The 19,699-nt window shown below is 41.1% G+C and overlaps 1 protein-coding gene across 1 annotated transcript in view; it reads right to left on the bottom strand.

Annotated features, from left to right (window-relative positions):
- The window catches only part of ankfy1 (ankyrin repeat and FYVE domain containing 1), a 95,831-nt gene extending 76,512 nt beyond the window's left edge, over positions 1–19,319 (bottom strand). Inside the window, exons 1-4 of the mRNA XM_072242828.1 lie at positions 19,293–19,319; positions 10,083–10,275; positions 4,934–5,052; positions 1,153–1,288 (exon numbers count right to left, since the gene is read on the bottom strand). Coding sequence (XP_072098929.1) covers positions 1,153–1,288; positions 4,934–5,052; positions 10,083–10,275; positions 19,293–19,302 — 458 coding nt within the window. The 5' untranslated portion in view covers positions 19,303–19,319. The remainder of the gene's footprint in view (positions 1–1,152; positions 1,289–4,933; positions 5,053–10,082; positions 10,276–19,292) is intronic.
- Positions 19,320–19,699: the final 380 nt, after the last annotated feature.

Raw genomic sequence — 19,699 nt, 5'->3', positions numbered from 1 at the left:
GAATCCCCTATGGATTGCTTGGATTCTACCTTGCATTCCCTCCAGTGCCTCTGCTGTATATCTCACATTCAGCAATCAAACGTGCTGTATGCAATACTCCAAGTGTGTCGAGCATAACTTCCCAACTTCTCAATGCAACCCTTGAGAAATAAACTCTACAATGCTAGATATTGTCCACTAGCTTGCTAACTCATGGAGGGGGAATAGTTAGCGTCTGTACTCTGAAGGTACAACTGTGGTGCCAAGTGCCAACATGTACTATTTCATATTCATCTGTCTTGAACCTCATCTGCCATTTTCCAATTCCAAAACATTAACAACCACATTGATGTCATGACTAAGAAAGCTCACCAATGCCTCTCTTCCCCCTGTCAATGCTTACCAACTTTTAATCCATGCACCAGAGAAACCATGGTCTGGACGCACAATTGCTCAGTCAGGCAACTGCTCTGCACATGACTGCAAAAAACTGGAGAACTGTCACACAGCTAAGCACTTCACAGGAATCTCAACAGACTTTGTCAATGAAGAAGCCAGAAAAATCAAGGACCCTATGGAAATTCTCTCTTCTCTCCCCTCACATTAGGCAGAAAAAACACAAGCCTGAAAGCATGTACCACCAGGCTGAAGGTCAGCTGCTATCCCACTGTTATCAGACTCTTGAAAGATCTGTTTATAAGATAGACTCTTGGCCTCACAATCTACCTCATTATGGTCTTGCACTTTATCAGTAGCTTTTACACATTATTCTACATTGCTGTTGTTTTACCTTAACCTAGCTCAGTGTACTCTGCAATGATATGATCTATATAAACAGTACTCAACAAGCTTTTCACTGTATTTTGTATTATACCAATTTGATGTATACTGTGACCCAAATTTTCCCACTTCTTACTGTGTCCTTTCTCCTCAAAATCCTTCCTCTCCACCCATAAAGCACCAGACCTTCATTTTTCTTGAACTTAACTTTAAACAATTTCCCAAATCTGACAACACATTTACTAATGAAAAATACCAAATTAAAATCCCAAATGCATTTCAAGTAAGATCTGCTCCATCAATTTTTAGCCTACAGAGGTCATATACAAACAGCAGAATGGACACAAGCCAAATTCTCCTTGTGTGTATGAAATAATCTAGCAATGTACCTACCTTTCCCGCAGTGGAAACAGCTGAAATCGATTGGCCAATTTCATCAGGTCAATGAGGAACACATCATCTTCTTTCAGATCCAGATCATCTGTGTAAACCCATCGGAGCATCGACATGGCCACCTTTGGATCAGCATCTAATAAGGAAAGAAATCTATAATATTAGAAAGACTAGCAGTTAAAAGTACAACGATCATTTAATTTTTTTGTTGCTGGAACTCTGATAAACAAAAAATGCTGAAAGGAGGGGTAGTGGAATTCAAGAGTTGCTGAAATTTACAATCTTCAAATCTGAAAAGGAAAAAATTCATGTGTTATACGAATAACTGTGGCACTTTCTGACTCAAATCGTGTCAGAAAAGTGAGGCTTACTTTTTCCTCACTCTATTAACATAGTCTGCTCTACATTTCATAATGTTTGTTTTCTTTCGATCATATTCACTGTCTACCTGTCAGTTTCTAGATTTTATTCATTTTCTCATTCTAATACTTCATTAAGTCAGTTAACCTTGCCTCCAGAGATATTCCCTCTATCCCACCCATCCTACCCCAACCATCTCTAAAACCAAAGCCTAACTTGGTTTCTCTTTCCCAGTTCCGACGAAGGCCATCTGACCACAAATATTAGTTCTGTTTATTTCTAGTGGTCTATTCTAATGAGTGTTTTCAACATTTTCTGTTTTTATTTCAGTCTGTTGTGCAGGATGAAGATGATTTCATATACTGAGGGACCCTAGCTGACTACTTTAAAGGAATGGGCATCACAGCAAACCCAGCATTTATTGTCTCTAAGTACCCTCCAGAAGACGGTGCAACAACTGTGCAATCAATTCTAACACTTCTGGTGAAGGGATTCAGAGATTCTGCCAAGGAATTTCTAGCATTTAGATCTATACATATCCAAGTCATGATGGTATGAACATGGATGGGAAACTTATGTGTTCCCATGCTTCAGAAGTCTTCTTCCTTCTCGATGATAGGGGTCACAGATTTGTTATTACAAGCAAGAGGAGTAACTTCCATATATTTTGTAGGTCATACACACCGCAGCCACTGTATGGCAGTGGTGGAGAGTGTAAATATCTACAATGGTGAACAGGTTACTGATCAATCAGATTCCTTTCTCTTGGTGGTGTCACATTTCTTTAGACATTGGAATAAACAAAATAGCAGAAAATGCTGGAGATACTCTACAGATGTGAAAATGTTCCTTGTTTGTAATTTACATATATAGCACAGCAGCCTTGGACAGGCCATACAGCCCACAATCTTCATGCCAATTTAGGATAGTTGCCCTCCTGACTATGATCCATATCCCTCCATTCCTTTCACATCCATTGACCATCTGGATAGTCAGAGGCTGAAATGGCTAGCATAAGAGGACACAGTTTTAAGGTGCTTGGAAGTAGGTACAGAGGAGATGTCAGGGGTAAGTTGTTGTTGTTGTTGTTGTTTGTTTTTTTTAAAACACAGAGAGCGGTGAGTGTGTGGAATGGGCTGCCGGTGACAGTGGTGGAGGCAGGTACGATAGGGCCTGTTAAGAGACTCCTGGACAGGTACATGGAGCTCAGAAAAATAGAGGGCTAGTTAATTTCTAAGGTAAGGACATGTTCAGCACAGCTTTGTGGGCCGAAGGGCCTGTACTGTGCTGTACGTTTTCTATGTTTATGTTTCTATCCACGTGAGTATCAAACTTCATCTAACTGCCTGCTTCCCCTATTCATACAATAATTTTTGCCTCGCTACTAAAGCGCCCCATCAGAATATTTTATCCCAGAAATGAGGAAGGAATTAACATACTGTAACTCTTTTCTTTCAAAAAATCCAAGGGAAACCCAACTGTGGTCTTTAAAATTATAAATGTGAGGAATATGTTCAAACATGGAGGTAAATATTCTATCCCTATTTGGGAGAAAAGATTTCCACTATTTGCTACTAATTCCTTTAGTGTCCAAGAATATGCCTCATATCTAACAATGACTGAGCTTCTGTATCCCCCAAAAGGAAGTGAATTCCAAGGATTCAACTTTCAAATTCAAAAATGTCACCTCACTTCCGTCTGAATTTAGTCTGACAGTGGCCAAGGTACAGTACCAGAAGACAGGCAAGCCTACTTAAGAATTTTGTACATTTCAATGAAGTGATCTCTCATTCTAAACTACAAAGAATTGAGGTTTGAACTACTCAATCCCTTCTCATTTCAATAACCAATCTGGTAAATCTTCACTAATTCCTTTATTAGAAACAGATCCCCGAGTAAGAGAAACAGTTAAATACGGCTCTCTGGGTGTGGTTTCACAAAGATCCTAGATGATTTTAGTATAAGATACCTTTTCTTTGTTACTCAAATTTTCCAGCAATAAAGGCTGACATACCATTTTTATAAATGCTTGCTACACTTACACATTAGATTCAGGTGACTCTCAGAGACACCAAGTCTATGATCAACATTTCCCCAACCTCTTGATGTCAGTTTTCTTATGAATATAGTGGTTAGTGTGTAAAACTCCTGGTTAAGAGGAAGGTTGACAAGTTAACAGGATGCAGCTGTCCATAATTTCCACATTGCCCCTCTTGGATCACAACCTGGAAGCTAGAGATCTACAAGCTGATTTTCTTCTTTTGTTCCTGACCAAATCGCTATTTACGAACAAGTTGAATGGCCAGTACTTGCTATAAAGTATACTTCTAGCATAATTTATAATTTTCTTGTCAAAACAAGGGACAAAAGGATATAGATTTTCCTTCTACACAACACTTTCAAAGCTGTACCACACTCAGGCTGAAAATGTCAAAATGATCCTAATTGGACTGATGTGACAAATCACTGAGTCAGCTTGATCTAGAGCTCTAAATGTATTTCACTCATTGGTTTAATTGGTTCATCAGTCAATTGGGAAAGACACTTATTTGGGCCAATTCAAAGAACAAAAACTAAAAAGAAAATAGCTGGGATTCCCTTTATTTATTTGGGACACTATGCTGCTTAACTGGGACAGGAAAATGTTCCTGAACAGCTTCTAACTAGCATCAGTCATGTGAACTTTTGGCTCCTTTAGATACTACACCATGCTTAGAGCAATCGGTTTTTAAATACTGTCAACTGCATGTGCTCCTGTTCAAAATGCAGTGATTTTTCTCACTGATAGTTGGCAAGAAATAAGAAGCAAGACAACTTGGAATTGTTTTGCTCACTGTAGTTTCAAGCATCCAGGCTTGGAGATGCCAGAAACAGCTAGAAGTTAAAATAAAATTATTTCACTACTTCAACAAGTTAGAAACTACGAAGAATTTGAAGGTATCAACAGTCACCTTGAATGTTACAATGAAAATGCAGATTTAAAGGATGCAATCATTGAAAACACTGCATGAAGACAGCCCATTATCTATACATCTCTGCACTAGTTTTGTTCACTTACAGTTAATCAAAAGGACATAGCAGTGTGCTGGTTGTCCACGGTGTACAAAAATGACAGTGAAACTTCTGCAAGAGTGTATTTAAAGTGGGAAAACCACTGCACTGGGACAATTCCAATCTCTCGACCTCGGAAGTATGGGTGCAGTGGTATGAGTATTTGTCACAAACTGAGGTCTTGCTTGGTTGCAGTGGATAACCATGACCTCTTCTGGTTCATTTGTTTAAGACACAAAGAACCAGTAAACCAAATGCTTACCTTCTCCAATAATCAATTTGAAATACATACATTCAGAACGTTGGACTTAAATGTAGAACAAGAAAATAAGGATTGTAGTACGGTAAATGTAGTAGCACGTGCACAAACCTGATAGATCTAGCTCATGGGTAGAAGCAAGATTTGCAAGGCTCCAGGCATCGCTGCGTGCTGCCATCACAAACTTGTGAGCATGGAGGTGTTTTTCCCCAACCTTCACTTTCAGGTCACTGCAAAACAAAATATGATTTTGGCATCAATGATGCCGGCACCAGTCACAAAACCAGACCAGGAAGTGAACAACCAAAAGGCACCATAGACCGTACAATTCAGTTAATGAGGGAATTCAGCTTATTCACTTATTGTGCTGAAAAGCTGCAAGGAAACTCAAATTTTAAATTAAATATGACCAAGAACAATGCCTCAATCAAACGTCTGGAAGGAGTTAGAAGAGATTACAAATGGGAAGTGCTTTGAAAAAGTCAAAAAAAAACTTTAGTGACACCTCAAATTACAAGTTATGTAGAGAGGAAAAAAATCTGTAAAGAGCAAATAACTTATTTTAATGCTGATTTGACAGAATGATCAAGACAAAACATTATCTACAAAGATTGTCAATAACAATAGCCAGTTCTTCACCTCACCACAATACTGACCCATGAAAGGTGCACCAATCAAACTCACTGATCAGACGACATTGTACTAATCCAGTGACTACTAACAGAGTATGCGGCAACAGCATATTGCCCAAATGAATGTGCGTCAGTGTTTTTAAAAAATATTCAAACAATCCTCATTTTCTTGTACTGGGTAATCTTTGTTAATTTGTCTAAGATTTAGTCTTTCATTTCCCATATTCTGATTTGCCTTCCACAACACGACCTCCCACACCTCCTTCCCAAACTGAAAAGCCACCAGGATCTTCCTAATTACTCACTTGAAATGGAATCATCGTCACATCTACTCTGCCCTAATGCTCACTCACTTTGTTTTTCAATCAGCAATGGACACAGACTTTCAGATATTAATGGTTTCATTTTGCAAGGCTTCATTGTTCTATTTTGTTTGTTCATTACTGAGCTACGATAGTTGAACAAAATTAACAATCTGGGCTCTGTAATAGGCCTGTTGCCTACTATTTTGACCACATTCAGCACTACACATTTATACATATTATGCTCATTATATTTTTCGTTGCTTCGTTTTTTTCTCGTACTGCTTTCAATTGCCACATGCAGTATCTTCCCAGCATCATTTGTCAATTAACTTATTGAGTGATGCATTCGCAGATGGTGCCTGTTGTACAAATCAATACTTCAGTGAAGTATTCCAAACCCACTAAACCCTGCTGCTACAGTTCTGCTTCAAGGTCACAGCATGAAATGTCACATTTTTCCCTTTCAATTTTTAATCCTTCTCAAAATTCACTAACTGCATCTGCTTCCACCATTCTCTTGGGCAAGGTATTCTAAATCACTGAGCCAACCTGCAAAAAAATTTCCATGTTACATCTGCTTTGCTAATTATCTTAAATTTGTAAACTCTGATCAACTTACACTTGGAAACATTATCAAGATACATTTTTTAAATTTAATATTAAATACCCTCCATTTCATTCTCAAGTAACTTCATGTAACTTGTGTCCTTCATCCTTGATTCTATTCCAATAAATCTCGTCATTTAAGGCCTTTACATCCTCTTTAAATTGTGGTACTTAATTGTTTTGTAAAAGGTTTAACAGAGTTTCCTTTCTTTCTTTTATGCCAAGAATTTTATTGGAAAAGTTTCAGCACGTCCTGTCACCATCAAAAATTTAGGCAACACCCATCTTTATTCCCATCTGCCCTTCAACATTTAGTTAATACACTGGATTCCCATTAATTGGGCCACCAGTTAATCAGGGCAGCCACCAAATTTCGATAGAAACCTATACAGGTTTCCCCCGCCATCCGAAGATAGAGTGTTCCTATGAAACGGTTTGTAAGCCGGAATGTTGTAAAGTGAATAAAGAATTACCATTTATTAATATGGGAAAATTTTTTGAGCGCTCCCAGACCCAAAAAACAACCTACAAAATCATGCCAAATAACACATAAACCTTAAAATAACAGTAACATTTAGCAAAAGCAGGAATGATATGATAAATACGCAGCTTATATAAAGTAGAAATACTTTTCTGCAGCACTGTCTAATGCAGCAAAAACCTCACGGCAGCACTCTCAGCAGAAACACTCTCTCCAGTAATCTTTAAGCTTTGATGCTGCCAAATCATACCAAATAACACATAAAAATACACAGCCTATACAAAGTAGAAATAATGTATGCACAGTGTAGTTTCACTTACCGGAATTGGGAAGACTCCAATAAATTGCGGTTTCATCACAGTTAAACACTTGCTTATACGAATAACCACCTTATGTAATTATTTTCTTCAGTTCTGCTGGGAACTTTTCGGCAGCTTCAGTATCAGCCGAAGCACCCTCTCTGGTAAATTTTGAACTATGAAGCTGCCCTCGCCTCAGAAACCGATCAAACCACCCATGACTACCTTTAAATTCCACTTTCGCGACACTTTCATCACCATCGTCCAGTGCTTTCTGTTTCAGCTTATTAAAAAGACTGACTAATATCTCCTTAAGTATAAGAAAACTTAACGGAACACCACACTTTGTACACCCATCAATCCACTCAAGCTATAGACTTCCTATTTTATCCATTACTGGATGCCGACTAAGACAGACCACTTTGCTACAAGCAGAACCAACAGTAACATCGGCAGCTTTCAAGATTCTCTCTCTCTGCGTATAAATAGTGTGAATGGTGGACACAGGCAAGTTCAACGCACGGACAATGTCTTACTTCATTCACCACAATCAAAACGCTTAATTATGTCTAGTTTTACACAGTGTAACACCCTTACGAGCTCCTTGAGGCTTTTCCGATACCTTAGAACTCATCTTGCTAACGGATGCACAAAATAAATCGAGATAAAGCACGTGTTTAAGCAATGGCAGCTAGAATGCAGTTCCGGGGGAGGAGCTTGGCTGCTCGGGCGCACGCTGCCTTTTCTCGTAACAGTGAAAACATCTTCTGTTAGCGAAAGCAACAGGAATTCTGCAGATGCTGGAAATTCAAGCAACACACATCAAAGTTGCTGGTGAACGCAGCAGGCCAGGCAGCATCTGTAGGAAGAGGTGCAGTCGACGTTTCAGGCCGAGACCCTTCGTAGTCCTGGCGAAGGGTCCCAGCCTGAAACGTCGACTGCACCTCTTCCTACAGATGCTGCCTGGCCTGCTGCCTTCACCAGCAACTTTGATGTGTGTTGCTTCTGTTAGCGAAAACAGGTAACTAATGTAGGTCTTTCGTAACAGCGAGATATCGTAAAGCGAGCGTTCGAAAAACGGGGCCACCTGTAGTATGCCTTTGGTGACGTACTAAGTTTCCTCAAACTCTGAAAGTAGAGCTATTAGTGTACCTTCTTCATGACTGCATCAATGTGTTGGGCCCAGGACAGATCATTTGAGATGTTCACACCAAGGAAATTAAAGGTGCTCATCATTTCTACCGGTAAACCTCTCAATGGGAACTGGTGTGCAGTCTCCTGACTTCCACAATGAATTCTCTGGTCTTGCTGATGTTAAGTGTGAGGTTGTTACAACACCAGTCAACCAGCTAATCTATCTCACTCCTGTACACCATTTCATCACCATCTTAACGTCAACTTCAAAAAGTAGTGTTACTTGTCGCGGAGCTTCATGGTGAGCCTCCAGCTCCCAGACACCCAGCCCAGCATGCACCACAGCAATGCCAGATATCATGGATTCCAGCAGACGGAGATCTGGCTGCCGCCATCTTTCATCCTAGCACCAGGAAGGGTGTAGAAGAAGATGGAGCGGGGGAAGGAGGAGTGGATAGGGGAGGTGAGGGAGTGCATGAGGTCATGGTACAAAGGGTGGGTGAGGGGGTAGAGGAGTGGGGAGGGTGGACGTGAACGTGAGGGGATAGTCACAGTACAGGTGTGAGAGGGTATGGAGATAAGAGGGGTGGGGGTGAGATTCAGAATGGGGGGTATGGGGGTGGAGATGAAGCAGTGGAGGTGAGGGGTTTCCATGTTCAAACCAAGAGAAGAAGACTGTATGCAAGGTCAATGAGGGAAATCAAGGTGAAAAGTGAAGAGAGTAGCCAAAGTGCCCAGAGCAGGGAGAAAACTCCTCTATTCAGCACCAGTATCACTTCTTCATTCAGTTGTAGGGAAACAGTGGCTCAGCATTCTCATTATACTTTCTATAGGTACTTAGTTAAACTCACTCAGGTCTTTGAGTATTTGGATAAGAGACCAACCAGATGTTGGAAGCTCACTGTGTAGAGAAACTGATGACCAATAAACTGACTTGACAGTCCAATAAGAATCTGAGTTGCATTACATTGGCTTTAAAATGAACATTGCGACACTGGCAGCATCCTCAATTGAAGACAAATATTACACACCCATTTAATACCCCAGCTGTGGCTTTCGCCTATATACATTCAGTCCTAGTTGTTCTCACCCTTTTTTTTTTTGACTACCCCTGTATTAGCTATCCTATTCTCAGTCACAATACATTTTTATGCTGCACTGTTCATGCTATATTCAGCTAAGATCTCAACTGTATGATGACTATTATCAGGAATGTTCTAGGTTGTTTTATACCTAATACTGAAAATTAGATATTGCATAGACCAAACTGCTAACTTCTATCGTACAAACTGCAGGGAATGAATAAATCTCCACAGTTTTTCCTTCCTCTCCTCCGTACCAAAAATGAATATTACCATTGGGTGTTCACATTATCAGAAGTCTAAAATAATCCATTTAATAGGTGCAAATGCAAATGATTGCAATATTACATTAAACATCAAACACCCAATTACTTCATTATTCAGTAACAAGCACCTGGGATACAGTCAGTCTGATATATCAACTTGCATCTCATTCATGAGTAGTCCTACAAAAGAGTTTCATCCAAACTCATTTGCACAAGCAGAAAAGACGTCAAATGATCAATTACATCAAAAGTCTATAGCAGTACTGCTGAATTTTGATGTTCCCATGGCTATATTTACAATTTTTACACTGTCAGTTTTAAAAAGTGAAAAGCTATATCCTACTTCAACCAAATCAAAGGATTTACCAGTTTTAACTATTTAAGTTGTGGCTTCATCGCCAAAAGACAAACTATTTTATCACACAGGAAGTTAAACATTTACTATGAAGACTTACCTGTACTGTTCTTGCTGATAAAGCTCTGAGACAATAGCAAGTAATCTGGAAATAAAGGAGTCAGTGGAATTTCCAGCATTGGATGTGGCTGCAAGTAAGGCACATCTTTTCTCAGTCTCTGCCAGCTTCTGCTGTAGCTTCACGTACTCCTGACGGAGGAGCGCCAGATGTTTCTGTAGCTTGGCCACCTCCTCTGTTAGCAGAGCAAAAAAACAGATCAGTCAAATTAAAGAGAAAACTCTAACTGATGAGCAACTAAAGTAGGAATGAATTAGTGGGCAGTTACTGCAAAATGATTTCAAAAACCTTTTTAAAAAAGCCAAGTATGAGTCCTGTAACTATTCCCATGGTACCATTCTTTAAAAAAAGTCTTCAGGCTGAAAGATAGTTGGCTCTGCAACCACTTGCTGCTGTCCAAACAACACAGCAATTTATAACTACCATACTAGGAAAACTTATTTACCAACATTAGTCTAACCACCATTTATCATGGAGTTAACCATAGATCAGTTGGCAAAACAAAACTAACTCAAATGACAGTCGTTACAACTGATATTTGATGTCAGTTACAGTACAATTATCTTGGTACACAGACTACGAAGTTGGACAAGAATGTTCAGACAGTCAGTACGCAGAAATGACGATTACTGCTCAGCAAACCCTCTGATTCTAAGAATCAATCACTAGAACGGTATTAAAACCATGCTGCCAAGAACTTCGGAGATTGTTAAGATGGATCCAATCTTCTCTCCCTTTTCCTTAAAACACATGCATAAATTCTAATTATACACAATGGCTGAGTCATGGCTCTGGCATGTGAAAAGTAGCAACAACTGGAACTAAACTAAAAGTTTATTTTAACTACTGAGTACTAACTATTTACCCAATCATAGCCACTTAGCAAGAAAGTTAATTGATTCTAATTAAAGCTTATGACTCTGAAACGTTAACACTCTTTTCTGTTCCCTATCTACTGCTGTCTCAAGGGATAAATCGTCCAATATCCATTAGAAACACAGTAACCTTGGCTACATTTCCTTTCATTGGCCCAGTTTTACTGGCTTTGTTGCATGTTAGGACAACACTTTGCACATCAGTGCTCCTCAGATCAACTGCCGTTTCCTCTGCATAGCAGATAGTGCCTATTCCATTCCCAGCACTTCTGTTTGGACAACACCTCCATTCTTGTCCTCAAATTCCACCCCACCAACCACCACATTCAAATGATCATCCATAATTTCTGCCACCTCCAGAAAGTGCAGCCTTCCCTTCCTTCCATCCGCATTCCAAAGGGGTACTTACTTCCACACCTCTCTGGCGTGGTAACTAGATTAACTTCCCCCACCTTCTTACTCTGACTTCTCATCTTTTTTTCCAGCCCTGAAGGGTCTCAGCCCAAAACTTCAACTGTATTCCTTTCTTTGGATGCCGCCTGACTTGCTGATTTTGTACTGCCTTGGATTTCCAGCAACTGCAGGTTTTCTTCTGTTTATAATTGGATTATCATTGTCATATGTACTGAGATATACAGAAAAGTTTGTTTCCATGCCATCCAGACATCACACAAAAAATGCAGAACATAGTTTTACAGTTTCAGATGAAGTACAGCGCAGCTAGACAAATTAAGTTCGACCACAACGAGATCAAGAGCTCATCTTTAACTTATAAGAGGTTCATTCAAGAGTTTTTTTTTTTGAGTGATTTAGAAGCTGCCCTTGAGCCTAGTGGTGTGCAATTTCAAGCTTTAGTATCTTCTGCCACATGGGAGGAGAAACAAGAGGGAATGTACAGAGCATAGGAGGGGGTCTACTATTAAATTAGCTGCTTTCCTTAGGCAGCGAGAAATACAGACAGACTCTGTGGAGCAGGAGTTGGTGTGCATGATACAATTTCTTGCAGCCTTGGGCACAGCAGTTGTCATAACAAATTTGTGCTGCATCCAAATAGGATTCTTCCTATGGTGCATCTGTTAAATAAAAAATAGTGCAAGTCACCAAGAATATCCCAAATTTCTTAGCCTTCTGAGGAAGTGGAGGTGCTAGGGTGCTGCCTTGGCCATAGTGTTAAAGTGGCTGGACCAGGACAAACTGTTAACATTTACAGTCAGCAAGTTGAAACTTCTCCATCTTCAGTGACACCGACTTTCCTGTTCTTGCCACCTTCCCAAATGAGCACAGGCGAAGCAACACCCGTCTTTTTATCCACTTCCACCATGCAGGAACCTGAGAGTTCCTTGTTGGTGAAGCAGTGATTCACTGGCACTTTTTCCAATTTGAGGTACTGCATTTGGTAATGATGAGGAGAGGGGGTGATCTCCTCTACACAGAGTCACAGCACACAGACAACCCATTTAAACTGCTTACTCCCATCGACCTGCATCTGGACCATATCTCTCTGTACCCCTCCCTACCCAAACTTCTCTGAATCGTCAAAATGCAGCAGTAGCCAGGACGCACCCAGCACATCTTTTAAGAAAAAAGCCAAAATAAACAAGCTAATTAATTAGGTGTCACCCATCATGTACACAGCGGCCCAGATCAGAGGCGATTGCCGATTTCACTTGCTCTACGCGATGTTCACTCCTCTTTGCAGGGCGCCGGAGCCTTTAGCTGTTCCATTGTTTGGCCAATTTAAACATCAGCCCAGACAGGCTGAAAAGACACGGCTGTCAAGATTGAGGTGACATGTTGAATCTACACAAACTTCTAATACAGCATAGGCGCTGCCGTGCTTTCTGTGTAATGACAGTTACGTGCTAGTCCCAGGACAGATCCTCTGACACTTTTGAGAAAGAGAAACATCAATCCTTAATGCCGAAGAATTTAAAGTTATTGACCCTCTCCACCTCAGTTCCTGTAATGAAGACTGGCTTCTGGGCAGCACTTAATTAATTAGATTGTTTATTTCGGCTTTTTTCTTAAAGATGCGCTGGGTGTGCTCCAGCTACTGCTGCACCCCTGCATGCTTCGCTGCCCCGTATCGGTCCATGGCCCGGAGGTTAGGGACCTCTGTTCTAAAGAATAAGGTCTTAACCTATTCAAACTTTTCTTATAACCCACATCCTCCAGTCCTGGCAACATCCTTGTAAATTTTCTCCATACTCTTTCAACCTTATTTACATCTTTCTTGTAGGAAGCTGACCAAGACTGCACACAATACTCCAAATTAGGCTTCACCAATGTCTTATACAACTTCAACATAACATCCCATGTCCTGTGCTCATTATTTTGATTTATGAAAGTCAATGTGCCAAACGTTTTCTTTACAATCCTCTCTACCTGTGACGCCACTTTCAATAAATTACAGATCATATTCCCTGATTTCGTTTTAATCACACTCCTCAGTACCCTACCATTCATTGTGCAAGAGCTACCCTGCTTGGTCCTCCCAAAGTGAAATACCTCACACTTGTCTGTATTAAATTCCATCTGCCATTTTTCCAGCTGGTCCAGATCCTGCTGCAAACTTTAATAGTCTTCCTCACCCCCAATCTTGGTGTCATCTGCAAATCTGCTGATCCAGTTAACCACATCATCCAGATCGTTGATATAGATAACAAACAGCAACAGATACAGCACCAATATCTGCGGCACTCCACTAGTCACAGGCCTCCAGTCAGAGGCAGCCATCTACTACTACCACTCTCTGACTTCTCCCCAAAGCCAATATCTAATCCAATTTACTACCTCATTTTGAATGTCAAGAAACTGAACCTTCTTGACCAACCTCCCATGCGGGACCTTGTCAAATGCCTTGCTGAAGTCCATGTAGATAATATCCACTGCCTTGCCTTCAGCAACTTTCCTGCAACTTCCTCAAAAACCTAAGATTAGTTAGACACGACCTACCACTAACAAAGCCATGATGACCATTCCTAATCATTCCCTGTCTATCCAAATACTTATATATTTGGTCCCTTAAAGATACTTTCAAATAACTTTCCCACTACTGATGTCAGGGTCACTGGCCTTAATTTCCTGGTTTATTCTTAAAGCCTTTCTTAAACAGCAGCTCAACATTTTCTATCCTCCCCTGTCACGAAGGATGACTTAAACATATCTGCTAAGGCCCTTGCAATTTCTGCACTTGCCTCCCACAGGATCTGATGGAACACCTTGTCAAGGTCTGGGGATTTGTCTACCCCAATTTGCCTCAAGATAGCAAACACCTCCTGTATAATCTGTACACGGTCCATGACCTCACTGCTGCTTCGCTTTTTAAGATCTCCCCCATCTCTTTCAGCTCCACATTCTTAACTTACCTGTAGAAGCCCTTAGGAGTCTCCTTCACCTTGTCTGATAGAGCAACCTCATACCTTCTTTTAGCCCTCCTGATTTCTTTCTTAAACGTTTTCTTGCATTTCTTATACTCAAGTACCTCATCTCTTCCTACCTGCCAATCCCTGCTAAGACCTTTTTTTTTCTTAACCAGAGCCTCAACATCTCTTGAAAACCAAGATTCCCTAAACCCACTATCCTTGCCTTTTATTCTGACAGGTACACACAAGTGTTATACTCTCCAAATTTCACTTTAAAAACTACCTTAAAAGCTAAAATCCTTCTCCTTCCTCCTATCCTTCTGGCCAGAAAGTAACAATAAAAGTTGCAGCATATACAAGATAAGACAGGAAATACAAGGAATTTGTAAACTTTTTTGCACGCACAAAATAATTCCATCAGCTGGGGCACAGTATTTCATTTGCATCTACTTCTCTACCTGCAACCTAATTGCAATAGGCAGAATTCTACTTGAATGGATCCCCTCACATCTAACCTCCAGTGAATTATGAAATACTTGTCCCAAATGTTTCATCAGCCATACAATTTTTGGATAGCAAGTCTAATAAAAAATATGTTTGCAATGTCCTTGTAACTATTGTATTGTAAACAGAGACCCCATGACCCTATTATGTTCTCCAAGGGATCCTTGCCTGGTCTGATGTCTTCAGATTCACAGCCACTGTTAAACACACTCTAAAATGGCCTAGCGAACCACCACTCAGTTATACCAAGACCACTACCGAGCTGAAAACAACAACCAGACAGGTACGCTGACATCAACCAATTTCAACTGCAGCAAAGATGCTCCCAGCTTCATTGACCCTGCAAAGTTCACCTCATAAAACAGCTGGTGCCCGTATTGAAAGAGCTGGTCCACAACCAGGCTGGAGCACCAGTTCGTGGTAGTGTGCTCAAAGATCATGTGCAAACTCTTCCATCACAATCTCCTGATATGTTTTGCCCCATCAGCTGGAGAAATCAGTCAGAGAGTTCAGCGCAGTGACATACATTAACTCTCCAATTGATCAAAATTCTGTTTACTAATTTTCACTGCATTGCGTCTATGGGATAGGAATTATTGCAGATGCCTTTTCAGTATAATGAATAGCCTACTGTTCTCAGAATACATGAGCTAGGAATTCATACTACAATTGATAAGACACAAGGCCACTCTTAGTACTATACACAGGTCCAGTCACCAAAGGATGAAATTGCAATGGAATGGGTGATTAGGAGATTCACCTGGATTAAAGCATTTCACTTATGAGGAGAGACTGGATAGGGTGGCTTCAATTTCACTAAGGTTGAGGCTGACTTGATACAACTATATAAAAATATACAGGGAAGATCTTGGCCAAAATCCTTATGATTAAGAAGCATCTACACAAGCACATGAATCACTGGAGAATAAGGAATGAACTTAACGCAGCTAAAGGGATTAATGGAGAGGTGCAGTGGATGAATGCGGTAGTCCAAGGCCCTGGTTCTGTGATGTTTGACTCCATATAAAAATATACTATTCAAAAGCAACGTGCATTTTGTGTAAACCTTTTGATTTACATTTTTCTCAGCATCACATCATGCTTATAAATTATGGAATGTCTACACACACAGGAAGGGGCTACAGGAGTCTTCAACAATGCCTCTTACCCCATGAAGACTCACATCAAGGCAAATGTGGAGAAGAAAACCTCTCATCCACCCTTGCTTCACAAAACAGTGCAAATCCATATATAGAAATACTTGAAAAATGCACCAAAAGTAACAAGGGCACAGAATGTGCTTTGGACAGGGACATTCACATCCATTAGTAAGTGGCACCAGAATGAGCTGGCTTGGGACCTGAAAAAATAAACTGGGTCTGCAGCAAAAATAAGGGTGACTTAATAGAGATATATTTACTTAACCACATCGTCAGCTATCTGTCAAAACAGCACAAGAATATGTGAATTGTGAACAATCATAGTGGAGGCAAAGTTCCAGCTTCAAGACAAGGACACCTTTCAAAGTCTGTGACACCACATGCATGCTAAACAATTAAATGGAGGATTAACCTGCATGAATATTCCAGAATGGCAAGTCCCAGCACGCACGTGCTAAAGGATAACGTATCTGCAACTTTGTTCAGCCAGAAATATCAACACAGAATCCAAATCAATTAAATTCAAGACAAGGTTAAGAAAATCGGATGAATCAAAGGTGATGATACAGGCCAATATGTTAGGGATAGCACTGAATGACAAACATTCCAAAAACTAGTCATTCCTATAGTCAAGCCATTCCACTGGCATCTATCCACATGTGAAAATGTGTCCACAAAATGATCCTAAAGAAAAAAAAAATCAAATCCAGTTGTCTAACTATCACCCGAATATGAAGCCAAAAATTGGAAAATATTTGTCAAGTAGGAGCTTCTCTCCAATAACCTGCTCATTAACATCCCGGATTTCATTAAAATTACAATTACAGATCTCAAAAGTAGCACTGACTCTAGCATGGACCAAACAGCTCAATTCCACACAACATTAAGGTTAAGTGTGGCATTAAGGAGTCATGGTAAAATTAATCTAATAGGCATCAAAAGATTTCAATGGCTTTAACCCACAAAGTTGGTTGTATTTGCAGCAGTTAACCATCCTTTCCCCAGGACTTTATTAGAGATGTCCCTCGAGATAATATCCTGAGCATAACCATTGTTGATAATAAACTTACTTTGAAATTTGGCTGCTCCAGCAATGACATGGTCAGAAGTAGGAACATTCAAACATTCCCTTAACATTCAACAAAGTACTTTTCCACTTATAACTCCTTAGAAAATGATAAAGAACAGGAGGTGTACTGAGGAGGATGATTCCAAGTTGCACATCATACAGCAGCATCTAGGCAACATCCAACTAATGAGTAGCAAATATTTGGCCCATTGAAGCCCTTTCTTGTATTAGCAGACTGTGCAAGAATGTTCCTAGAAAACACATGTACTTTCTCCCCGGATCTCCTGTCCCATGATCCTCTCGTATCCCCTTTGCCAATCACCTGTCCAACTCTTGGCTCCATTCCCCCCCCCCCCCCCGCCTCCTGTCTTCTCCTATCATTTTGGATCTCCCCCTCCCCCTCTCACTTTCAAATCTCTTACTAGCTCTTCCTTCAGTTAGTCCTGACAAAGGGTCTCGGCCTGAAACGTCGACTGAAACTCTTCCAATAGATGCTGCCTGGCCTGCTGTATTTACCAGCAACTTTGATGTGTGTTGCTTGAATTTCCAGCATCTGCAGAATTCCTGTTGTTATATACTTTTAACTTTACATTAATATGGATTGTCACCAAAATCCTCAGTCCTACACACCGTAATGAATAGCTCTTCCAACCATCCTAAAACTTCCTCCACACAGTGGCCTCATGCTTCCACTTAGAACATAAATAACAGCCTTTTTCTGGGAAAACCCCTTTAACAGAATAACCAAGGGTTTTGAGTTTTCTTTGTCCATACTTTGAATAACTTAGTTTCAGAATCCTACAGCTCAGCACAGCTTTGTCATAGCTACAAATACTGAATACATGTTTACCAAACCTATGTTTAGTATTTTCCTCAACTTCAATCCTCAAAAAGCTTCCAGTAATTTTAATATCCTCCTGTTGAAGGACACACAAGCTTCAAACATACTTAAAGATCTCTATCAAAAGCAGTACCTTTTTGTTTTTTAACCTCAATCCACAGATTTGAATCACAGCCCCGATTTACAACTACTTGTGTTTTTAAACTTCACTTCCCCATCCAGAGCTCCTTTCCGACCTTCCCAGAAATGAAAATTGCCTAATTTCCTAAACAAAATCAACAGTTTCCCATGCAAACTGATTTTTTTACGTCTACATTTCCAGCTTTCCACTCTCCAAAATTAGTTATCAGTATGGAAAAGACACGAAATAGAATTAAAGGAATGTACTGATTTATGTCAAGTTCCTTCAGACAACAGTGGAGAATGAAGCAGTCATGCATTCTATTTCTTTCATATTGAATGTACTTAACAATTGAAACCTTCACTGGTAGTCAGTACGAGGATTATGTTTCAAAAGAAGCTACCTAATTGACTAAAGGGTACTTCTGACACTTCTAATGACAAGACTCAGGAACATAAAACTTAAAAACCACCCCCCTTACTTACACACGCGTACCCATCTACCCTCCTTTTCAAGGGACATAGTTTAAGGACACTAACCCAGAGAGTAGGCTGACTGGAAAATGGAAGTGGATGGGGCAGACAGGAGGGTTTGGGGCAGAATGAACAAAGCACGGAATATGGGGAATGCAGCGTTTGGGGGCGGTGGGTCAGTGAAGACGGCAGCAGGTGTGGTGAGACGAGGAATGTGACGTTGTGAGAAGGGTCTCGGGTCTGGGGTGGGGTGGGGTGGGGTTGGGTTGGAAGGAGGGGAGTTAGCAAATCAAATCAAGGGTAATTGTCACTCAAACCATGCATTCGGGATACAGCCGAATGAGACAGCGTTCCCCTGGGGCCAAGGTGCAAAAACATACATTTCACATAACGAGAAAGGAACAAAAAGAACATAGTCGTGTAAGAAGCCATAATTTAGACCAAGTTCCTGAGCGTATGGGAAGAACTGCCGGAGTGTGTATGGCCTGAGGCAAGGGTTTGCTGTGGGGTGGGGAGGGGCAGGGTAAGACAGGGCGGAGTTACGGCTGGTACTTGGGGAGAAGTGGAGCGGCTGTGGGTGGGATAAGGGTTTGCTGTTGGGTGAGGTACCGCAGGGGGTTGTGCCCTGCCGGTTCTCAAGGGGACCCGCCCCCCCCGGTCGTAGAACGGGCACACCCAGTCCGTCCCTGCGGGCGTCCTTCCCCGGAGCGGGAGTGCCGACGCCTCCTTCGTCCCGTCCCCGACCCCGACCCCGACCTCCGCCCATCCGCGCTCCCACTCCTACCGTCCGCCATGTCCGATCTGCGCAAACCTCGCGATATCCCGCGATCCCATAGAAATGGTGACAGGCGGGCGCACAAGCCCCGCCTCTTAAAGTGACCGCTGCCGCCCCTTGTGGTGGGATGGAGGATCGCCCGCCCGCTGCTCGCCTCTGCTACTGCATCGACAGCATAGGCTGCCCGCCCCTGTTGGTGTATGGAAGGTGCATCTCTACATCAATGGATTTATGGTTGAACAGCTGAAATGGTGCCTGCCCCCTTTCCCTGGATCTTCCAGGTGAGAAATGCTTCGGTTTTGTTGCAACACAACTTTTGGTGGTTCCTTATTAGCTGTGGTGGTAAATACAGACTCCACTGAGTATGACTGATTTAAATGCTCCCCAATAAATAATATTTAAAATCTGCAGGTGCT

Source organism: Mobula birostris, chromosome 25 (genome assembly GCF_030028105.1).
Source record: "Mobula birostris isolate sMobBir1 chromosome 25, sMobBir1.hap1, whole genome shotgun sequence".
In the NCBI taxonomy this organism is placed as follows: domain Eukaryota; kingdom Metazoa; phylum Chordata; class Chondrichthyes; order Myliobatiformes; family Myliobatidae; genus Mobula; species Mobula birostris.
The sequence above is the reverse complement of the archived record's forward strand: the minus strand, read 5'-3'. Positions and strand labels throughout refer to the sequence as shown.